Raw genomic sequence first — 13,439 nt, 5'->3', positions numbered from 1 at the left:
TGATATTTCTCCCGGCAATCTTTGATTCCAGCTTGTGCTTCATCCATCCCAGCACTTCTCATGATGTACCCTGCATAGAAGTTAAATAAGCAGGGTGACAATATACAGCTTTGACGTACTCCTTTTCTTATTTGGATACAGTCTGTTGTTCCATGTCCAGTTCTAACTGTTGATTCCTGACCTGCATACAGGTTTCTCAAGAGGCAGGTCAGGTGGTCTGGTATTCCCACCTCTTTCAGAATTTTCCACAATTTGTGATCCACAGTCAAAGGCTCTGGCAGTCAATAAAGCAGAAATAGATGTTTTTCTGGAACTCTCTTGCTTTTTCCATGATCCAGCGGATGTTGGCAATTTGATCTCTGGTTCCTCTGCCTTTTCTAAAACTAGCTTGAACATCTGGAAGTTCATAGTTCACGTATTAAAAACTGGTAGGGACTTAAAAATATTAAATAGGACAGACTACTGAGTTCAAGGTCATAAAAAATAATCTGGTACTCAGCCATGTTCGACTCTTTGCTGACGCCATGGACTGTAGCCTGCCAGACTCCTCTCTCTGTCCATGAGATTATCCTGGCAAGAATATTGGAGTTGGGTTACCATTTCCTCCTTCAGGGGATTTTCCCCATTGAGGGATCAAACACGTGTCTCCTGGGGATCCTGCATTAGAAGGTAGATTCTCTACTGCTAAGCCACCTGGGAAGCTCTGGTGAATACTGATACATAACTAATTTGGATGAATTACTAAGCAATTAGTAAATATGTCAACTCCTAATCCAACATCATGTATACTGTGATTAAGATTTAATACAAAATAGAAAGAAATTTGAAAAAATATATGTTTTAATACCAGGGGGAAGTACCAGACAAGCTATTAGAACAAGAACCATTATTAAATAGTTCAGAATAAATTTTACAAGGCAAAGAAAGCTGAACAGAAAATCCATACTGTGGAAATAAACAAGTATCAGGTTGTTCCTAAACTATAAATTCCCTGACATCTACTTACAGCAGAAGTCCATTCTACTGAAGGTCTTGGCACTCTTCCAACGATGAGTAAAAGTAACTAAACCAGAACTGCCAACAATGCATTAATTCCAAGATTTAAAATTTAATACATCAAGCTAAGATCCTGAAAGATTTTTATAAAAGATTAATATTGAACACTTTAAGATTTAAACAACATGAGAACTGTGGATCTTTCCCACCCAGCCCTGCACCAGAGATAAAATCTTACCAATTCCTCGATCCCAACAGCACAGAGAGAAAACTAACACTGTAAGGGGGAAAAAATGGAATCATGCTCATAGGAATGATGATGAGATCAACTAAGTAGTGAATATCCCCAAAGTTCATTAGTCAGTAGACTTTAACTACCTTAAGAGATCATGGTACTTGGATCACTTCTAATGACTGGACATTGGATATCAGATGTTATTCATGCTTGAAGAGTCTTCTCAACTAAACACAGACCCTACCATAAGAAGTCAATGTTGAAGAGTAGTTCCTTCCCTTATTCAATCTTAGAAAACTTTATTTTCAGACATTTGATAAACTGAAAAGGCTTCTGAGAACTTCCAGAGTTCAGATACAATAAAAAATTTTAAATTGGATATAAAGTTTTGAAGTAAATCAGAAATTGTTCAGCCTAAGAATTAAGGTAGTTAAAAGGATTAAACTTAAGATAAAACACATACAATCATCATTCAGGTCACTGACCTCACCAGATCCATAGAATCTAGTAACACAGTCCCATAAACTTTGTAATATTCATGAACCATGAAAAAAACAAAATTATTATATTCTTCAATGTCAGCACCTCTGTATAAACTAGAATAGGCTTCCAATACTTCCAGTAGCTCAAAATGTCTAGCCACAGCTAAAAATTCAGACCTAGGTAACATCTGAGTCTTAAGAAACCTGTGCAACCTTGGTTTTCCAAACATTTTAAAATTAAATTATTATCTGTAGGTATACATACAGAACAGATTTTGGATCTCCTCTCATGGTACAGTAAAAGCTCAATAACACACTTCTCAAAGTAAATTATGTCACCATACTGACATAATTTAAAAAATATTTTCCCATTTTATGAAAAAAAAGTTGATTTTTACCAATGAAATGGTAAAATTAGAGGCAACTATAACTTATAATCACATAGCTTCTTAATGTTTTATTCATAGCATTCTTTACACAGAAGCTTCACTGATATTAAATTTACTGCAGCATCCTGTTGGTGAAGCACAAAAAATTACATTATAAACAAAGAAACAAAGCACTTTTGACTTTTTAAAATTATATATATATTTATATCCAGTTGACAAATAGCATCACAATTATTACCGTATAAAAAACTAAAAATCACCATGTAAGCTAAGGCCTAAATTCTTAATCCAACTGTTCCTTTCTGTTACTATCTAAGGATATAAGAAATTAAATTCTAGTACCTCAAAAAAAAAAGTCTACATTATTTACATACAGTATGGAAAATAAAAGCTGCTTTTTGGCTAAGTTAGATTGCTGGTACCTACATTATTTACATTGTAAATATTAGAGGGAGAAACTACTAACAAATACCATTTAAAATGAAAATATATTTTGCCTGGAATTTTGTTCTAAAATTAACTGTATATCCTAAATAAGTGTCTGCTGAAGAGAATTTGATTTCCCATAAATCTACTGAAAATTTAGACAGTTCCACTATGCTGCTTTATATTGCTAATCTAGATAGTGTTAAGTACAATACTGAACTAAGCACTGAAGCTTAAATGAAACGATGGCAACATGTGTGTAGATGGAATTTTATTTAAAACTGTAAAATATAATGCCTTAATATTTACCCATAATTATGAGACTATCTAATATTCTTTCCATCCTTTAAGAAGTTTCATATATGACAGGTCCCTAAAACAGTGAAACCTTCTAGTAACTTACCAGAAAAAAGTTTCATTATATTATTTTGCTTGTAGAATTACTTTTCTAACATTAAAAAACATATCTAAACCCTTGGCAAAAACAAACGCAATCAATTCAGTGTAACAGACTGAGCTTTAAACTGTATTTTAATTATCAATTAACTGTAACCTATTGGTTAACTGAACCAAAAGTAGAATTTTAATGATCCGCTATGAAACTTTTCAAATCAATTATAGAATGCATAGAAAAGTGGAGATAAATTTTGGGAAAGGTGTAAGGTAGTAAGTGTGGAAAATGGTAAATGCTAGTTTTAATAACAAAAGTTGCACTAAATGTACATGAAAGTTAAATTAACACAGTATAAAAGAGAATAGCTTAAATAAACTGGGATTCACATATTACAATAGCAAAGTTATGACCGAATGAACTGAAGACATGAACAGTTCTGAAAATTCTCTTTTCAGCCTACTTCCAAAAGAAATAGTCAGGCTTTTTTCCTGTACATAGTTTTGAGCTTTGTCTATACCATATATAGTAGAAAAATAAATTCTTTAGCAACCTAGAAACAGTTTATAAAACTCTTACAGTTTAATTTTCTTTGCCAGACATGCTGATGTTAAACTGACAGCTATAAATTAAAGCTATATAGACAATAGTTATAAGTAATATAGAACAAGAATACTACATTTACCAGATTTTTCTTTTTAAAAATTACTGTACTTTCTTAATTCCTGTGTGCTTTGCAATAGGAATAATAGGGACTTTGTTTTCTTAGAAAAGATAATAACATGTAAGAGTATAACACAAATAAGATAATTTATAATATACATGTACTTCCACAGCAGCCTGGTTCATGTCAACATCTTGATTCTGAAGTCAAAATTAGAAGTACAATACCTAGGACATAACAGTTGGGAAAGACAGTATTTATTTTAGGAAAAAATGGAGCAAATCAAACTCTTAGGAGCCTCAAATCCCAAAATCATCTATTTACTATAGTATACATTAGACAACCTTAAAATTGCAGTATGAAGATCACAACATGGACTGAAGAAAATTTTTCTTTACTACACAAAATATAACCTAGCAACAAAAAAACACATTTTTTTTTTCCTTTCTGGGGAAAAAAAAGGGCATGGTTTGATAATGAACAAATTTTGAATAAATCCTAACAAAATTTACCTATGCTACTTAATTCAGAAAATTTTATCCGTAATTTAGTGTTCTGGTTATAACTTTGCTAACAAAATGTTTAACCTCCAAAGCAGCAGTCATTTACAGCAAATCTGGTACCAACATCAAAGGAAAATAATTGTTTTACAAAATGGTGCAAAAGCCACTTTGGATTTTAGTACAACATATCACAGAAAAGAATATGAATACAAGTTTGCAACTTTATATATACATACTCCAAAGAGGCTGTCAGTACCCAAAGTATTTTTATTGCTATATCAGCAATGGATTTTTGGATATGTTTTTTTAAGGGCCACATAAAAATAGATTCAAGGGACAGATTAAATTGAAGTCCTAGATTAAAATGTTTGGTTTAAAGAATTTTCTACAACAAATTTCATGTTTATGTATGAAAAGTTATATAACCTTATATGAAAATGTCATGAAGTATTTTCTACACTATACTAAATGTATTTCCCAAGAGGGAAAAAATTAAAATATCTAAAATATATTAGATTAAGATTACAAGACCATAATAGATCTTTTGAACATGCATCTGTTTACAGAATTAACAGTATACAAGATGTTGGTTTCATTATGGACTATAAAGAAATGAGTTGGTGACAACTATCCTTTGCACAACATTATCAACTCACTTTAGCCACAAGCATGTCCTTGGTATGTGTGTACAAGAAATATTTTCATTTACCCCCATCAAATCGTCCACAGGTTTACTCAGAAGATGAAGGTGCAGAAATATGTTAAATGTATTTTTCTTTCCTTCAAACAACATCCCAAGCATGGCATAAGTAGCCTGAAATAATAAAATACTTAACTGGGCTTTTTAGTTACCTACACAGACTACTAAAAGTAAATTAAGTTGCTCAAATTAACACGTCAAATAACAAAACCAGCCATAAAGCAGGCTGGAAAGCATTAAATGTTTCATATACGTGAGTTTTTAAATCATTTAATTTCTATAGAAAAATTTTATTCACAATATAATGTGACAGAAAATGCCACAGGAATGATATACTGATTGCAATAAGGTTGCATGCAACAGCAGCTTTGTATTTTATAGCTATTTTTGTTTATAAAAATTAAACCTCTCAGTCATGCTTATCACATGGTCTTAGATTTGTAATGTAAATGAGTAAGGAATACCATACAGTTCAAAGAGGAAATGTCTCATCATTTTGAATGTGAATTATATGTAAGAAACATGAAGTATACTACTGAACCCTGAAACATGCATGTCTAGATTTTCTTTTGTCCAATTTCAGGCTGTCTGCAATCCTTCTTACTTATATAATACCAAGAGGATCCGTCTGTAACTGTGGTTGTATCAGCTGAGGCTGCAGTGGCGGTGGTAACTGAAGTGGTACCATTGGTTCTACCAACTGTCCTGGGTTTGAAGGAGGCGGTGGAGCCACAGTGTTTGCAGTTTCCACAATTTCTCCATTGTAAAAGAAAAACTGACACTGTTGAATGAATGTTTCAACAACGGATTGATGGATCTTGGTGGTAGACAGAAATTCTCGATTTTCAAAATCAGGTCTCATCAAAGTTGGCCAAAAACAGATAGATAAGTTGTCTGCTGTCATTAAGTTGACTTTATTATGTTGACTGACCCTGAAATTACAATATAAAAGAACAATTAGAAACCAGTCAAAACTTATTACAATTAAAGAATTCATGAGTTGGAAATTATTTCAGATGATTTGGCTTTACTTTTTTTTTTCCAAATCTTAACTTCAAATTTGAAACATTTTCTTCTTGTGCATTCCATGTGTAACTACATTCTAATAACAGAAGACAGCAGTAAAATCCATTCCTTATGAGAAGCAAAGATGGTTTTTACTTCCAGAAAAATTATTCTACTTCCAACCAGCAGACTTAACTTTCAAAAAAAATTAAGTTCCTAGTATTCTAAAAAAACAATCTTTATAATCATCAACTACCTTGCACATCATCACAAATTTAATTTCAATGACAACAGTTCACAGAAGTACATTTATGTAACAATAAATAATTTACAAATGACCCTATATTACTAATTTGCACTTACAGTCTTTTAAATATGTGAGCAAGCATTACTGACACCATACATAAAAATCAAGAAGAATCAAATCTTGAATTTTAACTCAAAATTATTAAATGGGGAGGAAGTTTTAGATATTTTATCCAACGCTCTCATTTCACACATAAAGAAATAGCTCAATATGCAAAGTAGCAGGAAAATTTTATACTTAACTGTGCATATCAAAAAGTTTAAAACTTAAACCAAAGGACCCACATCCCCAAACACAGGAATTGTTCATCCGAGGTAAAATAAATGCACTAAAAACGTGTTCTGTGGTAAAAAAGCATTATCTTTTGTTAAGAGACTAAGTAAGAATACTCAGAATAAAATCAACCTTTTCTTAAAATACAGTGTATAGTGGGGCCCAGTCAGGTGTGTCTATGTGGTAGTCAAATAAAGATTCTGAAAATGCCTATAAATCTGAAAGACACGAACTGGGGCAAGTCTAATCGTTGAGTCAAAACAAACAAAAGGGAGGTAATGTTTGAGTTGAGCAAAGGGTAATGGGTATTAGTAAAACACTAGGAGAGTACTTCAGTCACAACAGTGGTTCTCAAATACTAGAAAGCTAAAGTAATCAAACAGCATGGTATTGACATAAAAACAGACACATGGATCAATGGAACAGAATAGAGGGCCCAGAAATGAACCCACACATCTATGGACAATTAATATTCAACAAAGGAGAATACACAATGGAGAAAAGACTGTCTTCAGCAAGTAGGAGAGCTGGACAGCCACATGTTAATCAGTGAGGTTAGAACACTTTCTTACATTATACAAAAAAAAAAAAAAAAAAAAAAAAGTCAAAACGGCATAGGACTTAAATGTATGACATGACACCATAAAACTCCTAGACAAGAACATCTGCAAAACACTCTCTGACATTGTCATTTAGTTGCTAAGTTCTATCAGACTCCTTTGTGACCCCATGGACTATAGCCTACCAGGCCCCTCTGCCCATGAGATTTCCCAAGCAAGAATACTGGAGTGGGTTGCCATTTCCTTTTCCAGGGGATCTTCCTGACCCAGGGTTCAAACCTGTGTCTTCTGCATTGGCAGGCAAATTCTTTACCACTGAGCCACCTGGGAAGCCATATTCTCTGACATAAGTCACAGCAACGCTTTCTCAGGTCAGCTGCCCAAGGCAATAGAAATGAAAGCAAAAATAAATGGGACCTAATCAAGCTTACTGGAGAAGGCAATGGCACCCCACTCCAGTACTCTTGCCTGGAAAATCCTATGGACAGAGGAGCCTGGTGGGCTGCAGTCCACGGGGTCGCTAAGAGTCAGACACGACTGAGGGACTTCACTTTCATGCACTGGAGAAGGAAATGGCAACCCACTCCAGTGTTCTTGCCTGGAGAATCCCAGGGACGGGGGAGCCTGGTGGGCTGCTGTCTCTGGGGTCGCACAGAGTTGGACACAACTGAAGTGACTTAGCAATCAAGCTTACAAGCATTCGCATAGCAAAGGAAACTATAAACAAAATGAAAAGACAACCTATGGAATGGGAGAAAGTACTTGCAAACAGTATGATCGACAAGGAGTTAATTTCAAATACACAAACAGTTCATACAACTCAGTAGCAAAAAAAATACAAACCCAATCAAAAATGGGCAGAAAACCTAAATAGACATTTCTCCATGATATACAGATGACCAATAGGCACATGAAAACATGCTCAACATTACTAATTATTAGAGAAATGCAAATTAGAACTATACTGAGATATCATCACACACTACTCAGAATGGCCATCATCAAAAAGTCTACAAATAATAAATGATGAAGAGGGTGTGGCAGAAAGTGAACCCTCCTAAACTGTTGTTGGTGGAATGTAAATTGGTGCAGCTACCATGGAGAACAGTATGGAGTTTTTAAAAATATTAGAGTTGCCATATGATCCAGCAATCCCACTCCTGGGCATATATCCAGAAAAGATGAAAACTCTAAACTGAAATGATATATCCATCCCAGTGTTCACAGCAGCATTATTTACAACAGCTAAGGCATGGAAGCAACTTAAGTGTCCATCAAAAGATAAAAGGATAAAAATATGGTAAATATATGTACACAATGGAATAAAAAAATGAAATGATGCTATCTGCAGTTAATGAGTGGACCTAGAGACATACTAAGCAAAGTTAAGTCAGAAAGAGAAAAATACCACACAGTATCACTTCTGGGATCTAAAAAATAAAATGATACAAATGAACTTATTTGTTCAAAACAGAAGCAAGATTCACAGACATAGCAAACCTATGGTTACTAAAAGGGAAAGGGCAGGAGAGGAATAAGTGAGGACTTTGGAATTAACAGATACACATTACTACATATAAAATACAAAAAACAATAAGGCCCTACTGCATAGTACAGGAACTATATTTGATATTCCGTAATAACCTATAATGGAGAAGAATCTGAGAAAGTATGTAATTCAATCACTATGCTGAACATTTGAAACAAACATAACATTGTAAATCAACATAAAAAAAAAAACAAAAAAAACACCTCCCAGTGGTTCTCAGTGTCTATCACAATCTTCTGGAGGGCCTGTTAAAACACTAGGTTGATAATTATGTCTTGGATGGGGTCTGTTAATTTGCATTCCTAACCAGTGCCCAGGTTTTGCTGATGCTGCTGGTTTGAGGACTGAATTTTGAGAAAGACTAAGACAACTACCGCACAACTGCACTCATCTCACACGCTAGTAAAAGTAATGCTCAAAATTCTCCAACCCAGGCCTCAGCAATACGTGAACCGTGAACTTCCTGATGTTCAAGCTGGTTTTAGAAAAGGCAGAGGAACCAGAGATCAAATTGCCAACATCTGCTGGATCATGGAAAAAGCAAGAGAGTTCCAGAAAAACCATCTATTTCTGCCTTATTGACTATGCCAAAGCCTTTGACTGTGTGGATCACAATAAACTGTGGAAAATTCTGAGAGATGGGAATACCAGACCACCTGACCTGCCACTTGAGAAATCTGTATGCAGGTCAGGAAGCAACAGTTAGAACTGGACATGGAACAACACATTGCTTCCAAAAGGGAAAAGGAGTACGTCAAAGCTGTATATTGTCACCCTGCTTATTTAACTTTTATGCAGAGTACCTATGAGAAATGCTGGGCAGGAAGAAGCACAAGCTGGAATCAAGACTGCCGGGAGAAATATCAATAATCTCGGATATGCAGATGACACCACCCTTATGGCAGAAAGTGAAGAGGAACTAAAGATCCTCTTGATGAAAGTGAAAGAGGAGAGTGAAAAAGTTGGCTTAAAGCTCAACATTCAGAAAACGAAGATATGGCATCTGGTCCCATCACTTCATGGGAGGCAGATGGGGAAACAGAGTCAGACTTTAGTTTTTTGGGCTCCAAAATCACTGCAGATGGTGACTGCAGCCATGAAATTAAAAGACGCTTACTCCTGTGAAGGAAAGTTATGACCAACCTCGATAGCATATTCAAAAGCAGAGACATTACTTTACCAACAAAGGTCTGTCTAGTCAAGGGTATGGTTTTTCCAGTGCTCATGTATGGATGTGAGAGTTGGACTGTGAAGAAAGCTGAGTGCCGAACAAATTGATGCTTTTGAACTGTGGTGTTGGAGAAGACTCTTGAGAGTTCCTTGGACTGCAAGGAGATCCAACCAGTCCATTCTAAAGGAGATCAGTCCTGGGTGTTCTTTGGAAGGAATGATGCTAAAGCTGAAACTCCAGTACTTTGGCCACCTCATGCAAAGAGCTGACTCACTGGAAAAGACTCTGATGCTGGGAGGGTTTGGGGGCAGGAGGAAAATGGGACGACAGAGGATGAGATGGCTGGATGGCATCACCGACTCAATGGACTTGAGTTTGAATGAACTCCGGGAGATGGTGATGGACAGGGAGGGCTGGCGTGCTGCAATTCATGAGGTCGCAGAGTCGGACACAGCTGAGCGACTGAACTGAACTGAACTGAAGGCAGTCATGTTAAGATGTGATAAGGAGCCAGGTACAAATTGATACTTTTTGTTAAATGCTATCAGTTTAATTAATACAGTGGCACTGTAATAATAACGTGGTGTAAACAGAACGGAAATTTAACAGAATAAGTTAGAACTAGGAGAAAGCAACAGCACCCTACTCCAGTACTCTTGCCTGGAAAATCCCATGGACGGAGGAGCCTGATGGGCTGCAGTCCATGGGGTTGCAAAGAGTCTGACACAGATGAGTGACTTCACTTTCACTTTTCACATTCATGCACTGGAGAAGGAAATGGCAACCCACTCCAGTGTTCTTGCTTGGAGAATCCCAGGGATGGGGGAGCCTGGTGGGCTGCCATCTCTGGGGTCGCACAGAGTCGGACACGACTGAATCGACTTAGCAGCAGCAGCAGGCCACTTAATGTTAAACAATTTGGATTTTTTTCTTCAGGATGTAAGTGATCTTTACAGAGAGAGTTTTCAGAACGATCACTTTGGCATTGTGATCAAAGGAGAAAGAAAAACTGGCAGAGAGAGCTCAATGAAAAACTAGAGTTCCCTAAATAAGAAATGATGAAATTAAAACTAAAGCAGTGGCAGAGGAATGAACAGGAAAAATAATCAGGAGAAAAAACTAATTTGCCACAGTAACTCACTGAATATGAAAGGTGAAAGAGAATATATTTAAGGAACAACTCTATGGATTAATTTTTTCAATCTGTCAATCACCCATTATACATTTATCATTTATTTCCTATACTAGAATGTAAGTTCCATGAAACGTGTGATTATTTTATTTACTGATGTCTGTATAGCACTTATAAGAATACCTGGCACAAAGGGTAAACCCATTATCGTCAATAACTATTTATTTTAAAATTTAAGTCTGATGATACAATTTCTCTATTCTACTTTCTAGTGGCTCCCCATACCATTCAGAGAAACAATCATGCAATGTTTTTTTTCACTGACACTTGTTCCCCATCCCAGCCCCTATAAATGTCAGTTGAAATCAACACTGAAATTAGTGATACACATGAAAGCAACCTCCTTGTGAAAATATTTTGAGGACTAAAGCTAGTCAATAGGTTACACTCTGAGTAGTAAGCAACGTATGCTTCTTTGCTATTCCTCAATGTATCAAATGTGCCTGTTGTCACTAACTGTTGTATCACTGGAGTCAAACACAATAAGTGTCTAACATAACACTGACGGTAGACCAGCACATGATTCTTTGAACATGCTCTTTCCTTTGTCCCTTTTCCGTATTATTTTTTAACGAAGTTCAATTCTTATTTCAGCACTTCAATCAAACTATAAAATAATACATTCATATACCATCCCAACATTCCATACAAGACAACGTCTCTTCTAGTACTCTGTACACATCTGTTAAAGCATGAACCATCTGTATGGTAATATTCAAAAGAGGAAATTCCACTACCTATACTGCAATGTTATGTATGCTGGTATTTTCTCAGACAGGGAGACTTCAGAGAAGTTACTAGAAATGTTTATAATTTTATGCTACACTGAAAACACCACAACTTTAATATTCTCTTTTAAGAGGTACAGACTGAAATGTACTTGTTTTGGACAATGATATTATTAGCTTAAAAAAACCAAACATGAGTTCTTTACAATGTTAGTAGAAAATACTGTGAAGGGTGGACTCTCAGTCTCAATAACAACTCTGTGAGGTGTTAACTCTTCTCACTCTTATACAGTCAAGAAAATGAAGACTTAGGAAGGGTTAAAAAATTTGTCCAAGGCCACAGAACTAAAAATGTTTCAAAACCAAAACTATTTATAACTCCAAAGTCTTACAGTTTATCCCATTATACAATATCAATATTTTCTTTCATTTAACGAATGATATTGGCAAGAGTTTCTTTATAGAGAAAAGCATGAACTTGAAGCTTTACATTATTTAAGGTTTTTTATATTGGATAATGTTATAATTTCAGTCAAGAAGGATGGTAATATGAATTCAAGTTTCTAATAGACTTTCACTATGAAGACTATCTAAACAAAACAAGCAAGATATACAAAAGAAATAGTACAAAAGAAGAGGGAATTAAACCACTTAATAAAATTTGGATTCTAATCATACGATGTGTCACCTGAGCCTATGATTTCTCTCTTTAAATCTCAATTTTTCCAACTTCAAACAGGTTGATTTGGTTAATTATCTAAGTGTCATTTTGTAACTAAAATCTAAGATTCTACAGAAAAGAACTGTTAAAGAATAGCAATGACCAAAAAAAAGTACTCACCACACTTACTTTTTATAAAATCATTATGCATACTAAAAGGGTCACATATCTTTCTTTAAAAAGGTTCATGAAAAACCTATTTTACAAATCCAGGAAAAAATGATCTAGAGATTCAAAATTGAACTGTATGTTTAGTTTGTCTCTATCTTAAAATTATCCAATTTACAGTTACATGTTGAAATCTGTAGCGCATTTTACTTGCAAAAACAAAAAAATAAAAATACCTGTTTAGATGTGTTATTATATATCTGAATACATCATAGTTAACAGGATGAAATTTCTTAACAATTTCTTTCAGTGCATGAAGACGTTCTGCTTTATCCAGGATTTCTGTAAAAGTAGTGAGGAATTTGTATGAAACACAGACATTAAAAAATATTGATAAAGCTTCTTGCTATGCTTATTGTATAAAACAATCAAGAATGTATATGAAATATGTTAGGAGAGGTAAACAAAAACAAAGAAAATGTAAACAATCTGCTAATTAATAGGTTATCATTTATTACAGTAAGACTTTCCACAAAGCTAATAACTGAATAACTTGGGGATGGCAAAATTGTGTATTAGTAATTTTTAAAAGCAACATCTAACTAGATAGATACTGACTTAGAATCAACTAATTACTAATAAATCTCTTAAGCTCTTAATATTCATGGTACAAAGAGTAAATATTTTAGGCTTTGTGGGTGAAACTATTCAACTCTGCAGTTGTACAAAAGCAGCCATAGACAATATGCAACAAGAGTGGCTTTGTTCCAATAGAACTTAAAAAAAAATCTGAATTTCATATAATTTTAACATATCATATAATTTTTTCTTTTAACATTTTCAACCATTTAAAAATGTAAAAAAACATTCTTAGCTTGCAAGCCTTCTGAAAACTGACGGCAAGCTGAATTTTTGGCCTACAGATCAGTTTGCTAGCACCTGATTTAAAGCATCATCATATACTTATTTATAATTCACTTAGCTTATCAAACATCTTTTTTCACAATCACTACGGCAGTCAGTTACTTTTCAAACTTGT

At 34.7% G+C, this 13,439-nt stretch overlaps 1 protein-coding gene across 6 annotated transcripts in view; it reads right to left on the bottom strand.

Moving 5' to 3' along the window:
* Nucleotides 1-1,505: 1,505 nt before the first annotated feature.
* ARHGAP5 (Rho GTPase activating protein 5) overlaps nt 1,506-13,439 on the bottom strand; it is a 74,985-nt gene continuing 63,051 nt past the window's right edge. For all 6 annotated transcript variants that reach the window (XM_060401788.1, XM_060401789.1, XM_060401790.1 and 3 more), the window contains exons 6-7: nt 12,637-12,742; nt 1,506-5,718 (exon numbers count right to left, since the gene is read on the bottom strand). In XM_060401788.1, the coding sequence (XP_060257771.1) occupies nt 5,391-5,718; nt 12,637-12,742 (434 nt within the window). In that variant the 3' untranslated portion in view covers nt 1,506-5,390. The remainder of the gene's footprint in view (nt 5,719-12,636; nt 12,743-13,439) is intronic.

Source organism: Ovis aries, chromosome 18, assembly GCF_016772045.2.
Source record: "Ovis aries strain OAR_USU_Benz2616 breed Rambouillet chromosome 18, ARS-UI_Ramb_v3.0, whole genome shotgun sequence".
Taxonomy (NCBI): Eukaryota; Metazoa; Chordata; class Mammalia; order Artiodactyla; family Bovidae; genus Ovis; species Ovis aries.
The sequence above is the reverse complement of the archived record's forward strand: the minus strand, read 5'-3'. Positions and strand labels throughout refer to the sequence as shown.